The 18277-nt window shown below is 43.6% G+C and overlaps 1 protein-coding gene across 2 annotated transcripts; it reads left to right on the forward strand.

The window, feature by feature from the left end:
* Nucleotides 1-12738: 12738 nt before the first annotated feature.
* LOC125548337 (uncharacterized) lies at nucleotides 12739-16357 on the forward strand. Of its 2 annotated transcripts, XM_087546854.1 has the most exons (10): nucleotides 12739-13201; nucleotides 13312-13461; nucleotides 13778-14311; nucleotides 14438-14503; nucleotides 14619-14785; nucleotides 14866-15013; nucleotides 15186-15279; nucleotides 15371-15705; nucleotides 15803-15907; nucleotides 15991-16357. In XM_087546854.1, the coding sequence occupies exons 1-10, from the start codon at nucleotides 13199-13201 to the stop codon at nucleotides 16246-16248; spliced, it is 1860 nt and encodes a 619-aa protein (XP_087402980.1). In that variant the 5' UTR covers nucleotides 12739-13198; the 3' UTR covers nucleotides 16249-16357. The 2 variants fall into 2 exon arrangements, with proteins under 2 accessions (XP_087402980.1, XP_048567925.1); XM_048711968.2 differs by having other exon boundaries at nucleotides 12739-13461.
* Nucleotides 16358-18277: the final 1920 nt, after the last annotated feature.

Here is an 18277-nt window from a genome sequence, read left to right on the forward strand (position 1 = left end):
GCAAAGAAAGAACGAACCAAACAAAGAAACGGAAAACAAACGGCGGAAGAAAACAACTCGGTTCTAGCAAGTTGAAACTAGGTCAAATTTTACCGGGGAAAAAACTTGTTTAAGTTGGTTAGACGGAACGGCGGTTTCGAAACGAAACTCCAGGCGCTTGAATCACCTGATTCCGAAAAACGAGCGAGAAGATAAACTAGAACGAAGATCGGATCTGAGATCGCGATCGCGGAATAAATCCGACGAAAAGAAAGAGACGAACGGTTAAACAAACGGGCGTCATTAACCGGGAATAATCGGTGATCACGTTCGTTGAGACGAACGGTCCAAAACAAGTACGAAAACCGATCTAGGGTTTTCGGAAAAGAAACCGAAACGAAGAAAACGGAAAACCGATCTAGGGTTTCGGAAAAGAAACCAAAATGAAGAATCGGAGAGAAAAACCGGAAAAGAAAACCGGAACGGTTTCTTTTAAAAGAACCGAACCACGGGGAAGAGAAAGAGAGGCGCGGGGCTACCTCCAGCGAGGCGGGGCGAACGGTGGCGACGGCGGCGTGCTAGGGCCGCGGCGGCGCTATAGGGGCGGCGGCGGCGGGTGAGGGGCGCGGGGTGGGGCACGGCTTGGGGAGGAGAGGGGGTTTGGGTTTTTGGTGTGAGGAGAGGGGGGGTGTGGGGGTATTTATATTGGTGAGGGGAGAGGAGACTTGGGGTAGAGGACAAGAAATAGAGTAGGAAAAAGAGTCCTAGAAGAAAAAGGAAAACGGAATAAAGGAAAGAGGGGGGGCTAAAGACTTGGCCAAGGGGCAAGGGAGGGGCGGCCAGCTCCTGGAGTCCCGCTGGGACTCGGCGAGCGAGGCTCCTGGCGCTAGCGCACAGGGAGCTGGGGCGGCGGCTGGCCTGGGCCTTGGCCCGGCTGGCCTGGCTCCTTTTTTTATATAAATAATTCCGCGCGCAGAAAAACAAAGAAAAACAAAACTAAACGAACTCCAAAAATTCTAAAGTAAATTTTCCCCGACTCCTAAAAATGAGCCAAACAAAATGAACTTTTCTCCGGACCTAAAATGCAATTTTCGAAAACGCGCATTTTTCCCTATCCAAAGAAAAACAAACAAACACCGGAAAACGAAATTTGATCTATTTATTAAATCTTCATTTTTCCTATATTTTGGGAAAGTCATATTATTCCCTCTCTTATATTTTTGATAACGGAAAATTATTGAAGATGAAATAAATAAATCAAATGATCCTCTTTTCAAATTCAAGAAAACTCTCAAATATGAAAATAACGAAATCTCGAACTCTCTCCGAAGGTCCTTGAGTTGCGTGAAATTTCTAGGATCGACCAAAATGCAAGAAAATAGGATATGCATGATGATCTAATGTATAACATTCCAAATTGAAAATTTGGGATGTTACATCTTCAAGGGAAAACCAACGCATGCTCAAGAGGCAGCAAGAAGGATTTTTGGCGCCGTTGTCGGGGAGGTTTACACCAAGTCAAGTCAAGATTTGATCTCCCGTCAACTTGCCGATTTCTATCGTCGTTGCCGGGGAGATCTACGCCAAGTCAAGACATACCAAGTACCCATCACAAACTCTTCTCCCTCGCATTACATTATTTGCCATTCGCCTCTCGTCTCCCCCACTTCACCTTTGCCGTTTATTCGCCCCACTTTCATTCGATCTTTTGTCTGCTTGTGTTACCATGTACCTTCTTTTTGCTTGCATCTTCACTTGCTAAAAATTTATGGATCCTCACCCACTTCCTAATCTCTTTAAGAGATCCAATTATGATGAACCTATTGCTAGTGAGTTGAGTGCACTAGATTATCTTTATGAGGTTTTGCTTGAAATTCGTGAATCTAAAAAGTGTGATAAATTACTTTATGAAGCGATTCATGATAGATCTTTGAATAAAAAGCATGATTGCAATGATTTTATTATAAATTCCATTGATGTAAATTGTGCTAATAATATGCAAAACCCTAAGCTTGGGGATGATGGTTTTGCTATGTCCTCTACTTGTTGTAATGATCATGATTGGGGTGACTATTCTTATGATCTTGAAAATTTATTTAAGCCCCATGATGAATATGAGATTGATAATAGTGTTTGCAATATTATTGGAAGTGGGTTTGGAAGAGTGTCAACTTTATATCCCAAATATTTGGAGAATGTTCAATCTTATGAAATTTTTGATAAAAGTGGGTTTGGAGAGGTCATGACTTTAGTTAATGTTAATCCCACTATTTTGGAAGAGTGTCAACTTCGCATGCATGTGGATCGTGTTGAAAATATTTTATGTGATAGATATTTTGTTGAATTTTCTTATTATCCCACATGTAATTATTATGTGAGAGGAAAATATGATTGTAGAAATTTTCATGTTACTAAATTACCTCTCGTTATGTTGAGATTGTTATTGTTTCTTTCCACTTTCTTGCATATGCTAGTTTTTGCTTGCTATGATAATTTATTTGCCTATAAGATGCCTATGCATAGGAAGTATGTTAGACTTATATGTGTTTGTCACGTGTTTTATGATGCTCTCTTTTGTGCTTCAATTCTTGTCTTTCATGCGAGCATCATTGAAATTATCAATGCCTAGCTAGGGGCGTTAAACAATAGCGCTTGTTGGGAGGCAACCCGATTTTATTTTTGTTCCTTGCTTTTTGTTCCTGTTTATAATAAATAAATCATCTATCCTCTGTTATGATTGTGTTTTTTATGTTTTAGTTAGTGTTTGTGCCAAGTAAAGCCTTTAGGATCTTCTTAGGTGATTGTTATTTGATCTTGCTGTAAAAAACAGAAACTTTGCGCTCACGAGAATAATTTTCATTTTTTACCAGAGAGCGATAAAATACTGATTACAACTGCATTAGATCAATATACAAATTATTTTGGACGCGCGAATTTCTCATGATTTTTGGAGTTACAGAAGTATTCGAAACCTACAGATTGCTACAGATTGTTCTGTTTTTGACAGATTCTGTTTTTCGTGTGTTGTTTGCTTATTTTGATGAATCTATGGCTAGTATCGGGGGGTATGAACCATAGAGAAGTTGGAATACAGTAGGTTTAACACCTATATAAATAAAGAATGAGTTGATTACAGTACCTTAAAGTGGTGGTTTGTTTTCTTATACTAACGAAGCTCATGAGATTTTCTGTTGAGTTTTGTGTTGTGAAGTTTTCAAGTTTTTGGGTAAAGATTTGATGGATGTTCAAATAAGGAGTGGCAAGAGCCCAAGCTTGGGGGTGCCCAAGGCACCCCAAGGTAAAATTTAAGGACAACCAAAAGCCTAAGCTTGGGGATGCCCCAGAAGGCATCCCCTCTTTTGTCTTCGTCTATCGGTAACTTTATTTGAGGCTATATTTTTATTCACCACATGATATGTGTTTTGCTTGAAGCGTCTTGTATGATTTGAGTATTTGCTTTTTAGTTTACCACAATTATCCTTGCTGTACACACCCTTTTGGAGAGACACACATGAATCGGAATTTATTAGAATACTCTATGTGCTTCACTTATATCTTTTGAGCTAGATAATTTTGCTCTAGTGCTTCACTTATATCTTTTTAGAGCACGGTGGTGGTTTTATTTTATAAAAATTATTGATCTATCATGCTTCACTTATGTTATTTTGAGAGTCCTTTAGAACAGCATGGTAATTTGCTTTGGTTATGAAATTAGTCCTAATATGATAGACATCCAAGATGGGTATAATAAAAACTTTCATATAAAGTGCATTGAATACTATGAGAAGTTTGATACTTGATGATTTTTTTGAGATATGAAGATGGTAATATTAGAGTCATGCTAGTTGAGTAGTTGTGAATTTGAGAGATACTTCTGTTAAAGTTTGTGATTCTCTGTAACGCCCCGAGACCGATGTGCCAGGTGTCGTTCAGTTATCCGCCGTCGTTGCCATGCCATTTGCTTGCGTGTTGCATTTCATCATGTCATCATGTGCATTGCATCATCATGTTTTCAAAACTTGCATCCGTCCGGGTCTCCTTGTTCCGTTCGTTGTCCGTTCTGAGCCCAGACACACTTGCACGCGCCCGCGGCACGTCCGAAATATTATTTTATAAGTGGCCGGAAAATGTTCTTTGGATGGGATGAGATTTGACGTGTGGTCTTATTATAGTGTAGATAGACCGCCTGTCAAGTTTCATTGCATTCGGAGATCGTTTGATGCCCCAACGGATAACTATAGCGACATTCTAGTCGGTCAAAACGTCGGACATTTTAGGCCTCCGGAAACAGTTGCCGGGCTGCACTCCTCTCCTCTCACCTCAGCCCAACCTCTCTTCACAGCCCTCTAGCCCACCTATCTAACCCCCTCCGCTCCGGGTCGTCCGATCGAGATCGAACGGCTCCGAAACGGACTAAAACCCCCAACCCTAGCTCCTCCTGCTATATATAGCAGCCCCCCTTGCCATTTTGGGCCTTCCCCTTCCTCCTCCTCGAAATCCGCGCCCCAATCATCAGCCAGCCGCCTCCCACGTCCTCTGCCTCGTTTCCCGCGCCGGCCAAGTCCTCCGCCGCCACTTGTCGCGCCTCCATTAGCCCCGCCGCCACCTGACCGCGCCCTCCACCAATCCTACGCGGCCACGTCGCCTCCCCGCGCCCCACATCGCCCAGCGCTGCCAGGCCCGCGTCAGGCCCACCCAGGGCCCCGATCTGGGCTCTGAGGCCCGCGCTGTGCCGCCCTGCTCCCCGAGCTCCAGATCGGGAGAGGGAGTTCCCGATCCGAGCTCCTCCGCCGCCAACAGCGCCCCGCCCCCGTCAGCTCGCCGTACGGTCGCCGGAGACCTCGTCACCGGCAAGCCTCGCCGGAGGACCTCCCAGGCCGGATCCCGCCGCCCTGCTCCTTTTTCCCTGGCCATCTTCCTTCTCCTCCCTCCTTCGGCCTCTCCCTCTAATTCTCCCTCTCTCTCGCAGGCGCCCGCTGCCACCGCCCAGGGAGCTCGTCATTGGCCCCATCTTCGCCAGATCCGGCCGGATCCACCGGATCAGGGGCCCCGCGACCCGTTCCCTGCCTCTCCAGCTTCGCCGAACCCCGCCGTCGCCAGAGCTTTGTCACGCCGCCGCCGTCTTCTTCGCAGAGCCAGGGACGAGCGCGCCCGCTCGTGTTGACTTCCGCGTGGGTCGGATTCTGCTCCGCCGGCCCAGCCGCTCCCCTGTGCCGCGCAAGGCCCAGCGCCGCTGGCCTCCTCTGCGTCCGGGCCAAGAGCCCAATGGGTGAGCCACACCCCAGCGTCCGCCTCTGTTTTTTTCCCTTCCTGCTGTGGGCTTGCCCCAGATTCGGCCCGATGCATGTTTTTTTCCTCTGTTGCGAATTTAGCTATTTTCCGGAGATTGCTGTTTTACAGAGTAGTCCCCCTAGTTCATGCATTTAATAACTCACTAACCGTGCATCGGATTAAAATGTTTTATATATGAAACTTGCTTAGAATTTTGTGTAGATTAATAATATCCAACTTTCATCTATGTTTAAAATATTTAAAATGTTGTTTGCATTAATTTACTCCTATGCCATGTTAAAATGATTTAATTCATAACTAAATAACCGTAGCTCCGTTTTTAACAAACTTTATATGTAATTGGGGTAGAAAAATGCCTAGTTCAACATGGTGACCTTTATTTGCATGTTAAACAACTCTAAAATTGTGTTTAGGGCAGAACAGTACTAAACCTAATTTATGCTCATGAGGAGTTTCCGGAATTGTTGTTTGTTGTTTCCGGCCTCATTTAAAATTGCCTAGATAGGTAGTTTTGTTGTGCTTCCCCTCTTGCCATGTTAATCAACATTTAATATTGTTGGGGTACATAAACAAGAGAGAACTAAATAATTGATGTGGTGTTTTGTCAATATGCATCCCGATGCATATTGAGCTCCACTTAATTTGTAGGATTGCTTGTGCATTTTGCCATGCCATGCCTCATTAAACCGGACATGCATCATACTTGTTTGCGCATCGTGCCATGTTGTTGTCGTGGTTGTTTACTATGTTGTGTGTTTCTTTTCCGGTGTTGCTTCTTCGGGTTGGTTCCGGTAACGTCGAGTTTGTGAGGACCCGTTCGTCTACGTCCGTTTGTCTTCTTCATGGACTCGTTCTTCTTCCTTGCGGGATTTCAGGCAAGATGATCATACCCTCGAAATCACTACTATCTTTGTTGTGCTAGTTTGCTCGCTCTTTGCTATGCCAATGCTACGATGCCTACCTTTTGCTTGTCAGCCTCCCAATTGCCATGTCAAACCTCTAACCCACCTTGTCCTAGCAAACCGTTGATTGGCTATGTTACCGCTTTGCTCAGCCCCTCTTATAGCGTTGCTAGTTGCAGGTGAAGATTGGAGGTTGTTCCTTGTTGGGGTTTTTATTTACTTGTTGGGATATCACAATATATATTATTTAATTAATGCATCTATATACTTGGTAAAGGGTGGAAGGCTCGGCCTTATGCCTGGTGTTTTGTTCCACTCTTGCCGCCCTAGTTTCCGTCATATCGGTGTTATGTTCCCGGATTTTGCGTCCCTTACGCGGTTGGGCTATAATGGGAACCCCTTGACAGTTCGCCTTAAGTAAAGCTCTTCCAGCAATGCCCAACATTGGTTTTACCATTTGCCACCTAGCCTTTTCTTTTCCCTTGGGAGTCGCGCTCCTAAGGGTCATCATTATTTTACCCCCCCGGGCCAGTGCTCCTCTGAGTGTTGGTCCAACTGAGCGATGTCCGAGGCTACCAGGGGCAACTCTGGGCTGGCTTACCCGACGTCTGGCTCATCTGAGTGTGCCCTGAGAAAGAGATATGTGCAGCTCCTATCGGGATTTGTCGGCACATTCGGGTGGTGTTGCTGGTTTAGTTTTACCCTGTCGAAATGTCTTGTTGTACCGGGATACCGAGCCTGATCGGAACGTCTTGGGTGGAGGTCTATTCCTTCGTTGACCGTGAGAGCTTGTGATGGGCTAAGTTGGGACACCCTGCAGGGATTTGAACTTTCGAAAGCCGTGCCCGCGGTTATGGGAAGATGGGAATTTGTTAACGTCCGGTTGTAGAAAACCTAAACTTGACCTTAATTAAAATGAATCAACAGCGTGTGTAACCGTGATGGTCTCTTTCCGGCGGTGTCCGGGAAGTGAACACGGTTGTTGGAGTTATGCTTGACGTAGGTTGCTATAGGATCACTTCTTGATCATAGTTTTGTCGACCGTGCTTTGCCTTCTCTTCTCGCTCTCATTTGCGCATGTTAGCCACCATATATGCTAGTCGCTTGCTGCAACTCCACCTCATACCTTTACCTTACCCATAAGCTTAAATAGTCTTGATCGCGAGGGTGCGAGATTGCTGAGTCCCCGTGGCTCACAGTTCCTTCCAAAACCAGCTTGCAGGTGCCGATGAGACCGTGCAGTTGACGCAACCAAGCTCAGGAGGAGCTCGATGAAGATCTTATCCTTTGTGTTGTTTCGTTCTAGTTGATCAGTAGTGGAGCCCAGTTGGGGTCGATCGGGGACCTTTGTCGCATTTGGGGTTCTTCTTTTATTTTGGTTCCGTAGTCGGACCATGAGTGTATTTGATTGATGTAATGTTTAATCATGTAATTGTGTGAAGTGGCGATTGTAAGCCAACTATGTAACTCTCTTTCCCTTATTATATTACATGGGTTGTGTGAAGATTACCTCACTTGCGACATATGCCTTCAATGCGATTATGCCTCTAAGTCGTGCCTCGACACGTGGGAGATATAGTCGCATCGAGGGTGTTACATTCTCGTAGCATGCGCATATGGTGAACCGTTATGTGATGAAGTCAGAGCATGATTTATTTATTGATTGTTGTCCTTATGAGTGGCGGTCGGGGACGAGCGATGGTCTTTTCCTACCAATCTATCCCCCTAGGAGCATGCGCGTAGTACTTTGTTTCGATAACTAATAGATTTTTGCAATAAGTATGTGAGTTCTTTATGACTAATGTTGAGTCCATGGATTATACGCACTCTCACCCTTCCACCATTGCTAGCCTCTCTAGCACCGCGCAACTTTCGCCGGTACCATAAACCCACCATATACCTTCCTCAAAACAGCCACCATACCTACCTATTATGGCATTTCCATAGCCATTCCGAGATATATTGCCATGCAACTTTCCACCATTTCGTTTATTATGACACGCTTCATCATTGTCATATTGCTTTGCATGATCATGTAGTTGACATCGTATTTGTGGCAAAGCCACTGTTCATAATTCTTTCATACATGTCACTCTTGATTCATTGCATATCCCGGTACACCGCTAGAGGCATTCACATAGAGTCATATTTTGTTCTAAGTATCGAGTTGTAATTCTTGAGTTGTAAGTAAATAAAAGTGTGATGATCATCATTATTAGATCATTGTCCCAGTGAGGAAAGGATGATGGAGACTATGTTTCCCCCACAAGTCGGGATGAGATTCTGGACGAGAAAAAGAGGCCATAAAAAAGAGAGAAATGCCCAAATAAAAAAATGAGAGAAAAGAGAGAAGGGCAATGCTACTATCCTTTTTCCACACTTGTGCTTCAAAGTAGCACCATGATCTTCATGATAGAGAGTCTCCTATTTTGTCACTTTCATATACTAGTGGGAATTTTTCATTAGAGAACTGGGCTTGTATATTCCAATGATGGGCTTCCTCAAAATGGCCTAGGTCTTCGTGAGCAAGCGAGTTGGATGCACACCCTCTTAGTTTCTTTTATTGAGCTTTCATACACTTATAGCTTCAGTGCATCCGTTGCATGGCAATCCCTACTCACTCACATTGATATCTATTGATGGGCATCTCCATAGCCCGTTGATACACCTAGTTGATGTGAGAATATCTTCTCCTTTTTGTCATCTGCACAACCACCATCCTATTCCACCTATAGTGCTATGTCCATGGCTCACGCTCATGCATTGCGTGAAGATTGAAAAAGTTTGAGAATATCAAAAGTATGAAACAATTTCTTGGCTTTTCATCGGGGTTCTGCATGATTTAAATATTTTGTGTGATCAAGATAGAGCATAGCCAGACTATATGATTTTGTAGGGATAACTTTCTTTGGCCATGTTATTTTGAGAAGACATGATTGCTTGGTTAGTATGCTTGAAGTATTATTGTTTTTATGTCAATATTAAAATTCTGTCTTGAATCTTTCGGATCTGAACATTCATGCCACAATAAAGAAAATTACATTGATAATTATATTAGGAAGCATTCCACATCAAAAATTCTGTTTTTATCATTTACCTACTTGAGGACGAGCAGTAATTAAGCTTGGGGATGTTGATACGTCTCCAACGTATCTATAATTTTTGATTGTTCCATGCTATTATATTATCTCTTTTTGATGTTTAATGGGCTTTAATATGCACTTTTATATTATTTTTGGAACTAACCTATTAACCCAGGATGATTAAGATTGTCTATGAATAATATTTGATTCTTCTCTGAATTCTTATATGCATGATTTGCTATCTTTGCAAGTCTCTTTGAAATATCAGTTTGGTTTGGCCTACTAGATTGATCTTTCTTGCAATGGGAGAAGTGCTTAGCTTTGGGTTCAATCTTGCGGTGTCCTTTGCCAGTGACAGTAGGGGCAGCAAGGCACGTATTGTATTGTTTCCATTGAGGATAAAAAGATGAGGTTTATATCATATTGTTTGAGTTTATCCCTCTACATCATGTCATCTTGCCTAATGCGTTACTCTGTTCTTATGAACTTAATACTCTAGATGCATGCTGGATAGCGGTTGATGTGTGGAGTAATAGTAGTAGATGCAGAATGGTTTCGGTCTACTTGACACGGACGTGATGCCTATGTTCATGATCATGCCTAGATATCATCATAACTATGCGCTTTTCTATCAATTGCTCGGCAGTAATTTGTTCACCCACCATAATATATGCTATCTTGAGAGAAGCCACTAGTGAAACCTATGGCCCCCGGGTCTACTTCACATCATATAAGTTTCCGATCTACAATTGTAGTTTACTATTTATTTTGCAATCTTTACTTTTCAATCTATACAACAAAAATATCAAAAATATTTATCTTATTATCTTTATCAGATCTTACTTTCGTAAGTGACCGTGAAGGGATTGATAACCCCTTTATCGCATTGGTTGCGAGATTCTTGTTTGTTTGTGCAGGTACTAGGCGACTTGCGTGTAGTCTTCTACTGGATTGATACATTGGTTCTCAAAAACTGAGGAAAATACTTACGCTACTTTGTTGCATCACCCTTTCCTCTTCAAGGGAAAACCAATGCATGCTCAAGAGGTAGCATTCTCCGATGAAAGCTGTCTTCTTGGGGTCCGTCGGGTGAACTTGAAATTTAACTATTTATTCCAATGGTTTAAAGGAGGTGGATTTGGGCCGTTTATCAAGGATTGTGTCGTCCCTATCCACCGGGGAGCAAATTTGTCTCCTCGGTCACGAGAATCCTCCAGTTTTATTCGGGTTTTTTCTCAAACTGGTTTTTTCCCGGTTCACTGGTCACTTCCGAGACGGTTTTATTCATTGTTTTTTCTTTCTATATTTATTGCATACTTTTTTAATTCGTGTTTTTGTTCAAAATAGATGATTTTCCTTTTAAAAAAGTAGACGAACATTTTTTCTAAATCAACGATCTTTTTTCAAATGTGATGATTTTTTTTAAATTCGATGATTTCAAATTTGATGGACTTTTTTAAAATTGGAAAACTTTATTTTTCAAATTCAATAAATTTTGTCTAAATTTGATGAACTTTTATAAATTTTGATGAAATTTTTTCAAATTTGTGAACATTTTTTAAATTCGATAATTTTTTTCGTATTTGTGAATTTTTTTTCAAATTTCATCGAAGGAAAAAAAGTTCATGCAAAAATGAAAAAAAGTCATCGATTTGAAAAGAGTTCATGAACTGAAAAGAAAATCAAACAAGGAAGAAAAAAGAGAAAAAAAACGAAAAAAGGAAAAATAAAACAATATATAAAAAGAAAATATGTTGCTTGTCAGACCTTCCTAAGTGGCCGATTGGTTAGTGCAATGGTTGACAAAACATGAGGACACTAGTTCAATTCACACTGCACGCATAATTTTTTTCTCTTATGTTTCCTCTTCCTATTGGAAGCGCCCGGGGGCTATCCGGCCCAATCAATACTATTTTTTCTTTTTGTTTCCTTTTTCGAGATTTTGGTTTTCCTTGATATTATTTTTTATCTTATTTTCATTTTCCTTTCCTTTTCCAACAGTTGTTCTGAATTTTTTTAAAATTTTCATATTTTCTAAAATTTGTTCAATTTTTCAAAAAATGTTTCTGTTTTGTTTTTTGTTAGAAAATCCAAAATTTGAATTTTATAAAATGTTCGAAAATTATAAAATGACTTTAAAAAATTGCTCAATTCTTTTTGAAAAATGTTCAAAAATTCAAAGAAATATATAATTTCAAATTACAAGAATGTTCGGAAATTCAATGAAATTTAGAATCCGAAATTTTAAAAATAATCAAAAAATTTCACAAATTTTTCCTTCTAGAAATTTGAAAAATTGTTCCCCTTTTAATAATTTGCTCACAAATTCAGAAAATGTTAATGTTTTGCAAAATTTGTTTGAAAATTCCAAAAAAATGGGGAGTTTCATGAAATGTTGATGTTTAAAAAAATCATAATTTCAAAAATGTTAATGTTTTAAATCATGTTCCTATTTCTCAAAAAACATTCATGTTTTCATAAAATTGCTCATAATTTAGTAAAATATTCGCGTTTTCCATTTGTTCCTGTTTTTTCTAATTTTGTTGAGATTCCCAAAAAATGTTTGCGTATTCATAAAATTTAAAATTTATTTAGAGTTTCAAAAAAAAATATTTTAAAGGATCCAGCACTGGTTGCTATAATTTTTGCGCGGCTCATTAATGACTTGGGCTGGTTGGCTCCACTAAAATTGTACCCCCTTTAACGTTTGTGAGGCCTAGGGTTCGATTCTCAGGCACTTCTCTTTTTCGGCATTTAACTTCACACCAACAAAGGCGTGCTTGCGCAGTGCAACCAGTGGACCGGCCCACTCAAGAGGCGCCCCTTTCGGTATGGGCGGTACGTACACAAGGCGCTTTTGACGTGGATGACGTATTTTTAGAAATACCATCCTATCCATTATTACGAATATGAGAGATCTTATATATTGATGTGTTAAGTGGTTGTAGCGAAGCAATTCATCGCTGTGAAGGATGAACACCACGACATTCGAGGATGGGTGTGGCTAAGTTTTAATCGACTGAGACTTAACCAAGTCTTCATCAAGTGAGAAGGTATACGAAAAAAGAAAAAAAAATCATGTATGAATCTTGATGCAAGATAAAAGAAATATAGCATCGACACAGAATGCAAAAGCTGTTGGAGGATGTATCCCCAAGAGAAAAGAAATGTGATACTACTGTATTTCCAGGGATCCAGCTTGGGAATCCGGAGCAGCAGCAAACCCCATGGGTGACACGCCTCTCCGTGCCCATTGCACACACCCCAATGAGCCTCCCACTACACATCATTTTCAGCTAGACTAGTACTAGTGACTAGTCCATCCTCCAACGAAAGGAAAGCAAGCAACGGCGTTTGGTGCGTCGTGTATGCCCGCCCCCGCCAAGAGAGGAAGATAGAGAAACCAAGCCAAACCGTATAGGAGTGCTCGCTGAATTAGATACTCCTTTCTTTCTTGCTGTGTCCGTCACACATTCCTATGCGCACGCTTCCCCACGCACACACGCTCTCTGCGTATAGATGCCGTGCTCACTAGAGCGGCGACGATACGGCATCATAAACACTTTGCCTCTTGTGCATGGTCATGGTCAGTCACCACTCCAGCTCCCGTCGCCCGTCGGTACTCCTACCACTACTCCTCCTACTCCTACTCCTAGGCGGGCGAGTATAGCAGTGTGATGTGCCATCCATCCATCCATCCATCGTTGATCGTTGGCTGGGCTGGCATAGTGAGTGAGTGAGTGGGTGGCGGTGGACTGGTGGTGACAGTGAGCTGCAAACCTTGGACATGAATTGAGGGGCACCCATCTTTTCCTGTCCATGACTGTCCGAGTGATGGATGGATGGATGGATTGATTGATTGATCTGTGATGCCTCACTAGCTCAGCTCCCCTCCGCTTTGTGGCAAATCGCATCAGCAACAGGGACCTCCTCTCCTCTCCTATGGTGTGACTATTTGTTGCGATTTTTCTTCCACCTCCCCCTCTTTCTCTTTCCATATCCTCCTCCTGCTGGTTCCTCCTTCCTTGGTCCTCGTCTCACCAACACACACACAGAGTCAGAGAGAGGGAGAATCAAAGAAGAAGAAGAAGATGGAGAGGAGGAGGAAGGCAATGTGGCTGTACCCGAAGGTGGTCGGCTTCAACCCTCCCGAGAGATGGGGGCACTCCGCCTGCTTCTTCGAGGGAGTCATTTACGTCTTCGGGGTATGTATGTATGTATATAATATATCTCTTGGGTTTGCTAGCTAGTTCGTCAGTTCCATTTTGCTGCTAGAGCTAGACTAGTTTCTCTTGACTGGCCCAGCGTCTTCTTCTTCTCGTCAGATTAGAGATTAGAATAAAAAAAATAACCATCAAGACACTCTAGGTTGCAGTCTCTTTTTGGGCAGGAAGAAATGCCCTTTTTGGTGTGTTACTTAATACGGAGTAATAATAATCCTGTGGGGTTCTCTTTGTTTTGTCATGTTGCCACTCCCAGTCCCAGTGAAGCACTCTGAAATTTACTTTTCTTTCATCCAAGGGATGCTGCGGCGGCCTGCATTTCAGCGACGTGCTCACCCTCAACCTGGACACAATGGCGTGGAGCTCCCTGGCGACCAAGGGGCAGAGGCCCGGGACACGGGACAGCCACGGCGCCGCGCTCATCGGCCACCGGATGCTCGTCTTCGGCGGCACCAACGGCAACAAGAAGGTGAACGACCTTCACGTGCTGGACCTACGCACCAAGGAGTGGAGCAGGCCTCCCTGCAAGGGGACCCCGCCCTCGCCAAGGGAGAGCCACACCGTCACCACGGCGGCCGGCGGCGACAAGCTGGTGGTCTTCGGCGGGAGCGGGGAAGGGGAGGGGAACTACCTCAACGACGTGCACGTGCTGGACCTGCCCACCATGACGTGGACGTCGCCACAGGTCACCGGCGAGGTCGTCCCCGCGCCCAGGGACAGCCACGGCGCCGTCACGGTCGGCAACAGGCTCTTCGTCTACGGAGGGGACTGCGGAGACCGCTACCACGGCGAGGTGGACGTGCTCGACATGGACACCATGGCATGGTCAAGGGTAATCGTCATGTCTTTTTTTTTATCTCTTTTTTTTCGAAGAAGGAGGATCGCCCCCGGCCTCTGCATCCGACAGATGCATGCGTAGGGTAGATGAATTTCTGATGTTCATTTCGTTGCTTGACAGTTTTCAGTAAAAGGAGCCTCACCTGGTGTCCGGGCAGGTCATGCAGCCCTTGGCATTGGATCTAAGGTCAGCACCATGTACTGAAACGTTACTACTCCGTGAAGAAATAAATCATCCTATTTCGCAAAAAAAAAATCATCCTAAATAAGTACTACTAAAGCTTATCTGTATGTATATATAGATCTATGTAATTGGAGGAGTTGGTGATAAGCAATACTACAGTGATGCATGGATTCTTGATGTGGTTGATCGGTCTTGGACTCAACTTGAGACGTGCGGGCAGCAACCCCAGGGCCGGTTTTCTCATTCAGCAGTCATCATGAATACTGATATTGCAATCTATGGAGGGTAATCTTTCTTGCACAAACAAATAAGTACATTCTACTTGCTTCAGTACCACCAATTTGGCATACCTTGAAATTGCACAGATGCGGTGAAGATGAACGGCCCCTGAATGAGCTACTCGTTCTGCAATTAGGCTCTGGGCATCCAAATGGCCGATACAACATCTCCATGTGCAAGATTTTGAGCAACCACTGGAGTCAGGAGAAGCGCAAGCTGTTGAGAGCACAACACGTGAGTACCTTAACCCTTTTACTCCCTCCATTCCATATTAATTAATTAATTCTCGTTGATTTAGCAGTACAACTTTGTGCTAAATTAGCGACATTTAATATGGTACGGAGGGATTCTTATTAGTATGCAAACACATACTCTATGTGATACACAATATGGTATGGTACTACAGCACAAGGATGCAAGCCCAAGCAACCGGGAACTCGGTCATAAACCTGGAGAAGCAGAAATTGAGCAAATTAGAAACCCTTTCCTCCGTGGTCTAGGTAAGTGAATATCTCATCTTGCCAAAGCAATTCCTATATATTGGTCAAGTCTTGCATTTATTATCGATAATCTGTTGGTTCACATGTTTAGAAAATGGGCATGTGAAAAGAAGAAAAACTGGAGATGCTGGTCCAAATGAGATGGAGTTGGAGCAGGAGGAGCACTCACTATCGCTGTCCCAGCATTCGTCCCCTTCCCAGTCCGAAAAAGATCAGGAGCAGAATGGAGCTCAGATGATTTCAGGCGGGTTAATCTCATCAGCAATGCAACCGTTGGTTCGTCTTAACGCCAACGGTTCTCGAAGGACTAGCGGAGGCATCAAGACTGACCAGTTTGTCCGCGGCATTGCACCGCAGCAACGACACGAAATGCAGTTCCTAACAGCTGAAGCTAAGCAGCAGCACAGGCCATCCGGCCCACCTCTTGTATGCCTCTCTCTCCCTTCCACAACACTAGCTAGTAGTAGTAGCTTATGTGGGCATGTTTCTTGATGGCTATCGTGTCTGGTGGTTTGATCTGCAGATTGGAGCTGAGGTTCATGGGACGGTTGATGGAGCTTTCGACTCGGGGTATCTGGTCACAGCCGTCGTCAGTGGGCAGCTTTTCAGAGGCGTTCTGTTCGCTCCTGTAAGCTTATCCATCCATCTGGAACTAATCACAAATGTAATCTACAAGTTATTGAGGTTGTGGCATTCCATTTTTAATGTCAGGGACCCGGAGTAACAGCGCCAAGACCTGTAATGCAGCATCAGATTCTCAATAGCTCGGCGATTCCTCCCCAGCACCAGCACGCCTTCCCGGTTCACGCCCGACCGCTGCCGCAGGCCACAGGCTTTGTACGGCCTGACTACAGTCACCATGCTCGGCGTGGGTTCCCGGCCAGACTTGTCAAGTCCGAGCCGGAGAGGAGCGGCAGTGACCTTCACCATGTTGTGCTCACGCTCGGAGGCCCAGGAGGGGGCAACTGACCCTATTTCCGGAAACACTTCGAGCTCCTCCTCGCATTCGTCTCTTGAAGTTGCTCTGTAAAATATATATTCTACTAGTTGAGGAAAATAAGCCTTCATGGTTTCAGTATTTCTGCGACTGCGGCTCTAATGCTCTAGCAGAGTCGTCATATGGCCCGGATCACCATAATAATCGACTAATCGTATCAATACGATGATTTTGGCTGAAAACCACACTCTAACAGAGTCGTCGTCCAGCTCTCGGTCTGTATAATTTATGGAGCGTGCGCCATATCCCGCCCGCAACCGCAAGCCCTCCATATTTGAATGCTGGGGGAGTGAACTATTCGAGCTAGAGCTGGAGGGAAGTTTCACCTCGGCCTTTCCTCCTGCGTGTAGCCTAGTCAATGGCGTTGTTGTTCGTATGGCTGCCACTTTTGCCCTTGTCAATGCAGTAGCTACATATCCCATATCCATCAGGAAGAGCGTCAATTAATGGCCACAACGCTTCTCACTCTCATTTCCCACTCGAGCATGCCCATTCGTGGATATTGCTCGCATACGAACACGTCATCGTGCACCCTCGACGCCGGGGATGATACACCGTAGCTCACGCTCACGTCGAAGGAGACCGTCCGGAAGCGCGATATGCGAGCAATCTGGCTGACGCTTTTTATACATCCAAAACCCCACACGCCCGAGAAGGACCCCGCCAGGGCGCGCAACGGCTATGGTCTGCCCTACGTCGACCTGATCGCCCCTAGGGCTTCGAGGTCGCCGCACTATAAACGAAGAACGAGAAGAAGAATCAGGGTTAAGAAGAGAAGATAGAAAGTAGATGTTTTTGTCGATTGTATGTTGTTCAATCGGTCGTCACCTCTCATTTGTTTATGTGGCGGCTAGACTTCCTATATAAGAAAAGGACTTCGAATTTCATCCAAATCCTTCCAAAATCAACTGAACTCGTATTTAGGTAAGTCTAAGACATCAGTTCGATTTTTGGATCCTACTGGCCACAAACGACCTTTGATGAAAATGAGCTCAAAAGAAAGTTTAACCGTTTCAAAGAGGCGAAGAACTTTCATGATGAACGTTTTTGATTGAGGTCATATTCAGGGCTGAATCACTCGTGCAAGCAAGCAATCAGTGGTGCTACCCATCAGACATCAGTTATATGGCTGTGTGATGGGACGCGCCACTTTTGGCTCGTGGTAGGGTTGCACTTCAATGGCTTTAACTTTTGCATACAACTTTGGATTAAGACGGTTTTTATATCAAAATCGATCATTTCGACAAGACGAAGACAATTCATGTAGAAAGTTTTCTCATATGAGTACGTCTTGGAGGTGTAATTGGTCAAACAGTACTCTGAGTGCCAAAATCTTAATAGTTCGAGCACATTTTCGGCCCTTTAGATGAGATCGGATGGTGATGACCCAAACATCAAAGTTTCTCATTTGACTATACGGAACTTTCACACATTGAGAACTCTTCCATTTGAGACCATCTTAATTAAGTTCGTAACCATGCCAAAATCTGATGTCAACACATGGCCTCCTTGTTTTTGAGCAAAGCTTGTGTGCCGAAAATAATGTGCACGGAGCTTTTTTTAAGGATGATGTGAACACTCGATTGGCAATTTCGTACGTTCTTAGGGCGATAAGTATTTATCGGCCATTACTTGTTTGAACCCTTGATGCAAAATTGGGTGAAACCTTCTCAACTTCATTAAAAATCCGGTGATAAAGTTCCATAGATATGTATCTCAATGCCATCCTCAGGACCATATTGTTCACCCTTTCGTTAGGATTTTGTAGATAATCAAGAATGAACAATCCTTGCTTTCACCTGCATAAAAAATTCATTAGTGGCTGAAGCGGCAGGCTTCGGTTTGGCCTTACCTATATTGGTGAGGCCAAGCATCGGCTATTGATAGATATGCAATATACCATGATCAACATGGTAGTCGGATGCTTGTTGTGCCAACTCATTTGCTCTCCAATTGTCATGTCTAGATATATGAGCAATATTAAAGAAACTTAAGGTAAAA

The sequence above is a fragment of the Triticum urartu genome, chromosome 3A (genome assembly GCF_056163025.1).
Source record: "Triticum urartu cultivar PI428250 chromosome 3A, HENAU_Tu73, whole genome shotgun sequence".
NCBI lineage: Eukaryota > Viridiplantae > Streptophyta > Magnoliopsida > Poales > Poaceae > Triticum > Triticum urartu.

Coding starts and splice junctions, on each gene's coding strand:
- LOC125548337 (XM_087546854.1), top strand. Junction 14,312..14,437: donor ACACCATGGCATGGTCAAGG/GTAATCGTCATG, acceptor GTTGCTTGACAG/TTTTCAGTAAAAGGAGCCTC. Junction 15,014..15,185: donor AGCTGTTGAGAGCACAACAC/GTGAGTACCTTA, acceptor ATGGTACTACAG/CACAAGGATGCAAGCCCAAG.